The following is an 11953-nucleotide window of genomic DNA, read 5'->3' as shown; positions in this document are numbered from 1 at the left end:
TATGTAAAAAAGAACTTGATCTCTTTTTGTGCATATATATACACACATGGAGGGCCGACGGAGAGTGTTGGGGGCATTTTGACTATCTGACTTGCGAGAGTCTGAGAGAGAATGTGTTGTTCTAGCCTCTACCACGACACTAGCTCCCACTATTCAGTTCAGTGTTCTGTGAACCAAAGGTCTCTCTGCTTGGTGTTGGAGAAAACACGTATCCAGATAAAAACATTGGGCAGACATTGGGAATCAATTCATAGCATAAAAAAAAAAAATTAGGTTTTGTGTCTATAACTTGGTACTGACCGATTCTTAGTACATATAAGATACAACAATCGATATATAAAGTAAATATTAGCATGTCTCTTCAAATCCAAGCTTGCACTATAAATTTTATAATATAACGTTATTGTGTTTAATACGCATATTGAATACACACACACACACATATGTACTTTCTAATAATATTTTTATTTTTTGTATATGCGTTAATGAATTTGTTAATTGTACTTTTTTAAAACTGCACAATACCATACATATATTATATACATACGCACATACCTTTTATGTTCAATACATGTTATTTTTACACATTTTTCAATAATGAAAATAAAATTCACATTTCCTGTACATTTTTTAACATATTAATACAGGTATGTATGTTTCACGTATTATACACACATTTCATATATTTATTAACAATGCGTTCAAGTATAATTTTCTACCTTAGCAGTATATGTTGTTTTAGTTCTAAACTTCAATAAAAGCCCCGGGGGTTTAAACTCAACTTCATTGACGGAGGACATATGACAAGAATCTAACTCTATTTAACATATATGAAAAAATACATGGCAGTAAGCTACTGTAATTAACCTAGTAGTAAATAAGATGATGGGTAAGATTAGATTTGGTTCAGCATTCAAAACTCTTTTAAAATTTAAATTAGTTATAAATAACATTTTTTGTAAAAACGATAAATTTATAATGAGAAAGTGAGGAAATAATTGACTGTGAACTCTAAATTCTCGATCGAAATTCAAGTCTAAGCGTTAGACGATGTTAAATAAACAAAACATACAAATTAGGTTTAAACAAATGCACGGTGAAAAAACATTGCATGTGTCTCCTGTCTCCATAAAGCTCCTTTTCATTAACAAGTGTATAATAATCTCCGCCCGATTATATATATTGCCCCGTATATATGGCTATTGGCTAGTTATGTATTTACATTATGTAGCTCGTGTTTTTTTATTAACTTGTTTATTATCCTTAACATGCAAAGATGCAAAAATGAAAGAGACATGCAATGCAAGTAGGTTAATTAGCAGAAACAACACGGGGTTTCCCTTCTTCTAAAGTTTTTTAATGTAATTTTCAACTTGTGGCCTCCCATAACTAGTCATGATAAGCAAGTAACCCTAGCTGTCCCGTTACTGTGACTGAAGGTCACTGTTTCAACAAAGACAGCACGGTTCAGATCAGTTCAAATCAAAGGCCGTTTGGATATGATTCTGGCAAGTTGGATCTGCAAATATATTCTGCACATATCATGAAGTATTAATATTATTTTCCTCCAACTCAAAAATACTTATTATCTTCCTTCTTAGGCCAAACATTTAGCATATCCCCTTATCCACATATAAGTAATTTGGTACCATGTTCCATTATATCGTCTTCTTCCCTCTTTCATATAAAAACTTGGAAAATACTAGATGAGAAACCATATTTTAAGACCAAATTATATAGACTACATAATGTGGTGGTTGAAGAATCCAGCAATCAACCGCTACATTATGTCTCTATAAAAATCTAACAATCAACCACCACATCATGCGGTCTATATATAATACTAGAGTCTAAAAACATAATCCTAACATTTTTCAATTTTTTATATGGAGGAGGAAGGAAGACGATGTAATGTAACATGATATCCGCATTACTTTAATGAAATGGACAAGCGGATATGCTAAATGTTTGAGGCCAAGCATTGAAAATAGATCAACTTCACAATTAATCTACTATATATATATATATATATATATATAGATATATAGATATAATGTGGCCGCATTGCAATTTACAAGAACGTCCAAAATATATATACATATATGAGTTGAGATCCTCTCCGGATCTCGGACGTAGTACGGAGTTGATAGACAAAGAAATTTGAATCACTCATTTTAAATCTTACGATCTTCAACAGTTCATCTCACTGCTCATTTCACACAATTCAAGGATTTGATCTCTCTTTTTCTCTTGAATGGTCTAAATTTCTCGGGTTTGTAGGCTCCGACTATAAGTTCCAGAGAATTCTACATATATAATTAAGGTCGATTTTAGAAGAAATAAAGTAATGTTATCTCAGTTAGGTAATTTTACGTGCCGATCGATATGTTGTTTTTGCTTGTCACTACTCAGCTAAAATGTTTTCTGTCTTTCCCGATATGTTAAAAATTGTGTTAATCTTCACGGGATGTCAATGACATCCATGTGTGTTTAAGTTAGTTAATCAAAACAAATTGCGGCTGTACCTGAATTTATTAATTAATTATATTCTTAGATTACAAACAAGTAAGAAACAAATCTACAGATCTAAGATTCATTCTGCTCTGAAACCATGCAACTGCAACATGGTCTCTAATGGATGAGGTTAGAATTAGGACAACTCTGTCTTTGACAAGGTGAATTTTTCTACTCATTGCCTCATTCATTCGAATGACAAATTTTTTAACGAAGCAAATGTCAACTGAGAATATCACATATACCAAATTAATGAACCCATTTTCCATGATATATATGGCTAGCTGTACCTCATTTGCCTTGACCTTTTCAATCTACCTTATCAAACTCATTGAATCAAATCAAGTTGTCTTATTGCTTGTTGCCTAATCGATTTTAGAGGTTAAAATATTGAGATGGCAAGTTGAGCTTGTCTTCCCATTTGTTTTTACATTTGCAAAAAATCTTTCAGCATAAGTAACTATCGTATCGTCACATAGGGATATTATTTCACCCGTATTATATGTGTATCTATTTATTAAAGGGATTTGATAAACACACACCATTTCCCTGATAAAAAAAATTGCATAAAAATTACTTCTCTTTATTAAATATTCTCACCGTCCATGTAATATCAACAACTCCGTCACACCAAACATTGTGGTCCCTAGAAGATGCTGTACAGGTGTGATTGAAGGGTCAACAACATTTTCATTTTTCCTATTTCTCCCCATTTCATCCATCTGTCTTTAGCTCACAGTGACATCATTTGTGTGTTCAATTCAAGCCATTGCGCTGAGTACATACATTATACATGCAGGCAAAAATTATGGGTCTCACCGTCCCAGAACATAGAGATAGCCAGCAAGCCATAAATAAAGCTTCCAATGAAATTTATTTATTGTTTGTTAAGTACGTCGCTTTAAATTATATAAGACATAAGGCCAAATGAAAAGGGTCTACCCTTTTTGTTGTAACCCTAACGAAAAGTCTACGTACGTATATCCTTATCTCAATTGCTAGCACAGATCACACAGAGAGAATTCCATCGTATGCAAAACCAGTATTGCTCACGTTACTGTCATTAATCACTCAGAGCAATATATTGGTGTTGTAATCCAGTTTGTGTGCATGATACAGTGATCCGGCCGGGGAGCATGATAATTAAGGAAATTAGGTGCATGCATGTGGATCGCATGCACATATATATATATATATATATATATATATATATATATATAGACACACACACACACACATATATATATATATAGTTGAATTCTTTTTTAAGCTGACTTTGGAGACGACCACGTGTGAACTGTGAACTATGATATGATGATCTGCCCTAGGGTCCGGCAGATCCATTGTTCATGGTCATTTTGCTCCATTGATTAGTCTAAGCCCCGAGGCTCAGGGCATTATTCCTTCATTTTGGTCCCCACAATGGCTGGAATATAATCAGAAATGCAACTTATAGTCCGAGAATCCGAAGTGCGTGGACGGTGGTGGACTGTTAATCATAGTGAGAAATGCAGCTCATATAGTCCGACAATCACTATGATATAAAGTGAATAACGGTCAATTATTAATTACGTGGAGTACATTAGCGCATCAATAAGTGATAGTCACTTGCATATACTTGTAAAGTCCAACTTGAACTAATAATTCGTGGGTTCACTATTATGTCAATAAATATTATTACTCACCCTAATTATGATTAGCAATTAACCCCAAATGGAAATTTTACCTTTCTTGTATCATAAATATTAGTAACATATATATATATATATTAATTTATCCATATTCATAAACAATTATGGGCACATTTTTTGTATGAAAAAAGATAATCATTTGTACAATAAGATATTTTGCATCAAATAATATTGTTTGCTAAAAATACAAACAAATTAATATTCTTTATGTTGTAGGTAATTATTTTACATGGTTATTACATACATTAGACATTTTTTATTTGTTATTATATATGCGTGTTAAAAATAATTTATCTATATTTACATGTAAAATATAAGTAAATTAATTTTGAATCAAATAGCATTTATTTTGTAGGTAAATTAACATAGTAGTTACATTATTTTGGTCAAGTTAAACAGTGCCTAAATTATTTCGTAAAAACTAAACCAAGACAAATTATCGCCATTAAAATAAAACAGTAGATACATTATTTTTTTTATAAGATTAAACAATAGGTAAATTATATTGTAGGTACATTATGTTTGTAAAAAAAAAAAAAAAGGAAAATTGAAAGTAGTAGATATATTATTTTTACGTGCATTATATATATATATATATATATATATATATATATATATATATATTGGGCACATTTTATTACTAATATATATGTGTGCAATGGTTCACCTATATTATTATATAAAATATAGATAAATTTATTTTGAATCAAAATAACATTTCTTTTATTTTATAAGTAAATTATTTTGCATGTATTATTACTGGGCAAATTTTATAGTGCCCTTTCAGATTTTCATTTCATAAGAAAATGACAAGTTAAAATTAAAATTTTCTAATTTTATGCAAATTTGAAAAATAATTACGAAATATTAAGGAAAGTATAACATCAATGTTTTTTTTTTCCCAAAAGCATTAACATAAAATTTGTTATGATATATTAATATGCAATGATTTTAAACATTAATGCATTTTTTTTTCATTAAGCCCTCCCTTCAAATTTGCATTGAATTAAATGTATACATTAAAACTGTAATTAGGGGTGTTTTAGCCATCTAAAAAATGCAAAATGTGTGAAGGCGAACAAAATTAATGAATTTGCTTATGTGGAGCTTGTCATTGGGTTTTATTCAGGTAAAAAGACTATGTAGGGTTTTATGTAAAGAAACTTGGATTTTAGGAGCTAAAGTCATATTTTCAGAATTATATATGGTGGTTGGTTAATAAGAGAAATTCCACGTCAATTTTAAAAGATGCCAAAGAAAAGGCCACAATCTATAGAACGGTAATATCTTATCCTTAATTGTATAGATAGATAAACATGCAGAAAAACAAAAGTGAAAGAACGGTACAGATGCTGTTGAAATATAGGGTTGATAATATCTTATGTGGAGCTTAGTCATTGGGTTTTATTCAAGTAAAAAAACTATGTCGGATTTTATGTAAAGAAACTTAAGTTTAAGGGGCTAAAGTCATATTTTTATAATTATATATGATGGTTGGTTAATAAGAGAAATTCAACGGCAATTTTAAAAGATGCCAAAGAAAAGGCCACAATATATAGAAGGATAATATCTTATCCTTAATTGTATAGATAGATAAACATGCAGAAATACAAAAAGTGAAAGAACGGTACAGATGCTGTTGAAATATAGGGTTGATAAAATCTATCATATCAATGAAAGGATGATCTCCCTGTATGGGTTCAAAATCGAATCCAAATTCCCCTGAAAATATAGGTCAAACATATACATGTGTGCATGCATGGCCGTCCGAATCATTTGTGGCTAGCCTGCTGCTATATTAGATATTCTTATCCCACGCCACCCCATCATCCCCTCAAAAAAAAAAAAAAAAAAAAAAAGTTATTAGCATCATCATGACAGGAATTAATCGCAGAATATGTATTTTGCATCATCGCGACAGGAAGTAAATTAAATCATCCTTTTTTTTGTTGCCCAAGCTTAAGGCACACGTCTTTCCAAAGCTTGCAACTAGGGCATCACTCGTGTTTTGCTAGCATCTTGCCTTAGATGCAATACTAGAAACATATCGTACTTGAAATTTTACTGCATTTTTACTGAACCACTTACTATGGTTAATCTAAATTATCTCTATTCTTTCTAAAAAGTAGGCGTGGTGTACGCTTTAGACAACCTTTTACCAAAAGTTTGATTAATTGTTTACAGTCACGTAATCCCATTTTAATTAACAAATGATGCTCTTACGTGATTACAATCAGTTTGCATGTGGGTGGATAGAATGTGGGTTTCCACTTATGTATTTTTGATTCGGAACTTTGTCTTTTAAATTATTATAATAGTTCCGATGATAAATTTAAAAATATATATAATAAAACAAAAATAATTGCATTCAGTTTCAGAAAAGGACTTTGGGTGGTGTATTTTCCTTGGCAAAGAAGAAAGCAGATACCTTGCAACTTGCTTGGACACTAGTAAACTAGTGGCAAGAACACTTGCTTTTTCAGGAAAATACGTCTCATAAATAAATCTGGGCCGTCTTGTGACATCTCAAAAAATTTAAAATCAATTGTAATTGGAAACATTGATCCAGTTGACTAAAAATATCTAATTTTGGTTGGCTAGCACACAATATAGTTCAATGAGATTTTTGTCATCCTAAGGATCAAAACTAACTATGGTACTAAGGAGTGGGGACATTTTAACAAATATAGCGTAGGTCAATTAAACAAGTGGTAGATTGTTGTAATTAATGGATAGGAGATTCGTTTTTAAACTAGTGTAGCTTAAAATAATATTATTGCTTGTAATTAAACGAAATGAAATTACAGCAAGGTTTTCATTTTCTAAATTAATCAAATATTTCTTCCGAAAAAAAGGTTGCTGCTATTAACATTGGAAGAAAAAAAAGTAGTTGTTTAAAACTAACATGGATTTGTTAAAAAAAAGAAAAAAGAAAAAAAAAGGACTAATATGGATTTTTGTTTTTGGTAAAGAAAACTAACATGGTTTTTCACATGGCTACAGTTTTTGAAATTCATACAGTAGTTTTCTAATAAAAACATTGAGTATATTAGAATATTGCAAGGTTTAATTAAATGAAGCATAATCAAGTATAGTAGCTGTTATTTTGGGCACAAATAGCATTTCCAAATTGTTTTGTATGCTATCTAATTGATGTGGAGGTCACTCAGTACTACGGTCTGGTGGAAAGGTCTTAAGTTCAAATCTCGTGGATATCGAATTCGATACCAAATTAGGCTACCCATTGTGTGGATGAGCCGAACTCCCCCTCCTTTAGTTTAAAAATATCGATGTACTAAAAAAATTGATGTGGAGACCTAAGTTAATTAAACAAAGATTAAAAAAACTTAGCAATTTAATTATATAACATTTTATGTAGTTCGAAGGTCTTGCTTTGTGTCTCAAGAATTATAAGGTCTTTAAGCCAAAAGGGTTATTGAGATTGACATAACTCTTCATTTTGGTCTCTGATATTGAAAATCAATAGAGTGGTCTCCAAGTCTATCCATCATAAAATCATTTTGTCATTCTGAAAAACCTATCAATTCTTTAAATTGTCACATGAACGATCACGTGACCACCTTTTAAGGGCATTTTTGTCACACAAAAGTCTTCACTTAATGAGGATATTGACAGATTTTTCACGTAATGACCAAAATAATTTAGAGTAGACAAACTCATGAACCATTTCTATCAATTTTCATTGTTAGAAATCAAAGTGAAAAATTATGTTAATCTCATAGTTTATTTTAGCTAAAAAACCGAAATATAATAACACAGGACATAGATTATCCTAATAATTATCTGAGTTGAGGACTGGGATTCGCATCTCTCCTACCATTGACGTTGAAGAATTATTATGATTTAAGATATATTAAAAATGCACGCGAAGCCAGAGGAATTTGAACTCAGAATTGACACGACCCGTACGCCTGTCTCATAGCCGTAGTAGGGGGCGGCACCGGCACCCTTGAACTGCTGGCTGTTCGAAAGATTTGTTTACGCGGATTCCTTTTTTCCTACCAATAAGAACGAAGGTTAGGGCCTGAAAGTAAAAGAAGAATATGTAAGCATTAGAAACTAGGGTTTCAAATTCAATTATTGAAGCAAAAGCAATTTTAATTGAAATTAGAGTTAGGCATGGACAATTATTCAGTTGACCCTCTTCAAAATTGGTACAGGGCATCCAGGCATCATTGAACCTGATTATTTAATGTTGCATAAGCGATTAGACGAGATTAGCTCCTCATTGTCGGCCAAAGATACAAAGTAACACTTTCAACCTGAAAGAGAGAGGACAAACACATTATGAAAAGATAAACGCACACACGCATATATATAACTAAACCTTGCACAAAAAGGGAACCAACCAGCAAAGCGAAAGGAACATATAAGCTTGGGCGGGAAGTCATAAACGAAAATAAGCAATGTGAGACGCAAATTCATCTTAATGAACTCGAAAAATTGAGGAGAAGAGCAATATTACGATGATAAGCAAAAATAGCGGAGGGAGGACAAGAATCCGACCAATAATAAACTCCATAATGAGGTTAATGTTGCATCATGAATCATACACAGAGATTTGAATTTTTCAATTGTGTTTTGAGTACGTACTCTGCAAGATCCATGATTGCACATTTAATTAAAATTAATTGGTCTTGTTCATCAGCTAAATGGAGCTTAATTGGCTAGCGGTAATGTGTAGTGGTAGTTATGCCACAACAAAGTTTCTATATCTTTCCTAAATGTTTTCACACACAGCAAAAAATATGGACCGACCAAACAACGACTTAGCCCCGAAAGCTGATAATTTCATATTAAAAAGTGAGATACATGCCTAATTCTACAAAGACGTGTAGATTTTTATATTGGAAATGTCTCTTTCTTAATTCATAGATTAGGTTTGGTCACGGTAGAAGGACCATCTCAGTGACTTTGGTTAAACCTTTTCTACCATAATTACATAGAAGCTTACAATTTTATGAGCCAATAACATAAAGTCACATGGAGACTGCCAGTTGGCCATCTGGGTGTGTTCGCTCATTTGCACTCAAGTATTGTTAGGCCATATTCTCGTTGCAAGTGGTGGATTGTCATCAGGTGGATATGAAATTCATCTTAATTAAACCCTCTACGTCCCGTTTTCAGACACTCCTTGTCGTTAGTATAGCTTAGATTAGTGATATCGATTGTTGTGAACAAGAATACTTGTTTTGTCAAAAGAAAAAAAAAAAAAAGATTATATTGGGCTGGAGAAATGGGCTGGATCTAGTGGCTGAGACAGACTTAAGACTTGACTAGTAAAACTTTGGAAGTGGACTTGGCTGGGCTGTAGCCTGAACTTAGTCCAGCCCATTGATTAGATTCAAAGAAAGAAGAATAAAACATCACCTTTATTTTTCGTCATTCTTTTCTTTCCAGTCAAAATTTAAGGGACAAAAATCCTGATGAACATTTGATTTAACATCACCAGTAACCCTTGCAAGAGCACTCACCATCTTTAAAATGGTGAAACCTATTCCTATCTCTTACAACAATCTCTCTGTTAAAAAGCTTAGATATCATTTTGGTTACGTCATGGCAATCCCAACAGACCCTGAGGTTCTTCACAATCCGAATTGGCACGCCTTCTTTCAAACTGATCAAACCGAAAGCAATCGCTACCTTCTCGCTATGTTTACACAATGCATCCTCTTTCTCTTCTTCTTCTATGTCGAACAGCACAGGATTTGTATTAGCCACATAACCGGCCAACTTCAGCCGCCGGGAGATTTCTCCCAGCATTGTCTCAATTTCATCGTACCGAGGATGGGACTTGTCTCCCACAAGGAACTCATGAACTTCTCCATCGACCTCTAGGACACTACAACCGGGAAGCTTCCTCACACCTTTTGCCTTCATAGTCTGACGCACATTACTAACTCCGTCCCAAAACTTGGAATCGGCATAAATATTGGACAAAAGCACGTAAGCGCCATGGTTCTTGGCCTCCAGTTCTACTATCTTCCTCAAGGCAAGCTCACCTATTTCCATATTCCTGTACATTCTACTAGCGTTCAGCAAAGCCCCCCAAGCACCCGCGTGAGGCTTCATTGGCATGTCGTTTATGAAGCTCAGGGCTTCATCTAAACGCCCGGCACGACCATATAAATCAACCATGCACCCGTAGTGCTCTAGCTGAGGCTCAATCCCGTACAATTTTCTCATTGAGTCGAAATGCTGACGACCCTTCTCAACTAGTCCAACCACAGTGCAACCCCTCAGAACCGAAACAAACGTAACTTCATTCGGATGAACCCCTTCGTTGTTCATAATGGAGAAAAGCTCAAGACACTTCTCACCAAAGCCATTCATAGCTAGTCCTCCCAATGCACTACTCCATGTATACACATTCTTTTCTTTCACCCCCCAAAACACTTCCATGGCCTTGTTCATGTTCCCGCATTTCGCATACATGTCGATGAGTGCAGTCCCCAGCGTCACCGTCATCCGCACCTTGTTCTTCTCTATATAGGCATGAGCCCATCTCCCTTGATCCAATGCCCCCAAGTGGGAGCAAGCCGATAAAACCGAAACCATAGACACCTCATTGACCCTCACACCCTCCATTTGCATCAAATGAAACAGATTCAAGGCTTCCCTAGACTTCCCACATTGCGCATACCCTGCAATCATCGCATTCCAAGCAACGGGATCCCTGTGAGGCATTTCATCAAACAGGTCCCGTGCAAAACCAACGTCACCGCATCTCGCACAGGCACTCACCATAGCAGTCTGGCAAACCAAATCCGGCTCAACAATTTCTCTAAACACTCTGCGACACGGATCTAAAGAACCCAATTCAGCATACATGAAAATTAACCCGCTTTGGACATGTGGGTCGTTCTCAAACCCGTGCTTTATCAATCCGCCATGGACTGTAGGACCGGTCTCACGTGCCAAAAGCTGCGCGCAAGTGCGAACCAAGAAGTTGAAGGTGTAATTATCGGGTGAAAGATTGTCACTTGATCGAAGAATTCTGCTGTAAAAGTTAAAACTTTTGGATGGCGTGGAGCTTTTGGAGTAGGCTCTGATCATGGAGTTGAAGGCGAAGAGTGTTGGGTTCTGGCATTGGTCGAGGACTTGATTGGAATAATCCAAATTGGTGGGGTTTCTGAGGGCAATGGCGGCGACAAAGTGGCCGGAAAGGTGACGGTCATTAAGAAGGCCGTTAACGAGCAGTTGGGAGTGGATTTGCTTGAGCTCTTTAAGGGTGCTGTATGTGTCCACTAGGGCAATTGTTGGGTGTTTTGCAATGCATCTTAGGGAGCTCATGACTGGCAAATAATCATAGTGATGTGCTTTTGTTTCGGGTGGCTATATGATGCATTTGTGTGTCAAACATCTAACAAAAATAATGAAAATCAAAACACCCTTTTGTTCTCCTTCAATGTCATTTTTTTTGGAATCCGAATCCTCATTAGATCCTCTCTATGAGGATCCTAAAAATTCATGAATCGTATTCGTTCATTGTATATCGTACAGTCATAAATTATTTTACATTTTTTATTTAAAATTAAACACAAATAGTACCTGACAAAAACTGATCATACGATGTACGATAAACATACACGATTTATAGATCCCCAAGATTCTTACAAAAAGGATCCATAGGGGATCCTGTTGGATTTTTTTTTGTTCAAGTAACGAGCATTTTCTAAATTTCGATTCAAATTATTAGTCTATCACTATTTCATCGATATTTAATT

At 34.3% G+C, this 11953-nt stretch overlaps 1 protein-coding gene across 1 annotated transcript; it reads right to left on the bottom strand.

The window, feature by feature from the left end:
• Nucleotides 1-9579: 9579 nt before the first annotated feature.
• LOC137738302 (putative pentatricopeptide repeat-containing protein At5g40405) lies at nt 9580-11591 on the bottom strand. The gene has a single exon (XM_068477941.2). The coding sequence runs from the start codon at nt 11517-11519 to the stop codon at nt 9672-9674; it is 1848 nt and encodes a 615-aa protein (XP_068334042.2). The 5' UTR covers nt 11520-11591; the 3' UTR covers nt 9580-9671.
• Between the last annotated feature and the right edge of the window lie 362 nt (nt 11592-11953).

This window comes from Pyrus communis, chromosome 13 (genome assembly GCF_041283825.1).
Source record: "Pyrus communis isolate YQ-2024b chromosome 13, ASM4128382v1, whole genome shotgun sequence".
NCBI lineage: Eukaryota > Viridiplantae > Streptophyta > Magnoliopsida > Rosales > Rosaceae > Pyrus > Pyrus communis.
The sequence above is the reverse complement of the archived record's forward strand: the minus strand, read 5'-3'. Positions and strand labels throughout refer to the sequence as shown.

Bases quoted from the DNA above. Each gene is read 5' to 3' on its own strand.
- LOC137738302 (XM_068477941.2), bottom strand. From the start codon at position 11,519: ATGAGCTCCCTAAGATGCATTGCAAAACACCCAACAATTGCCCTAGTG.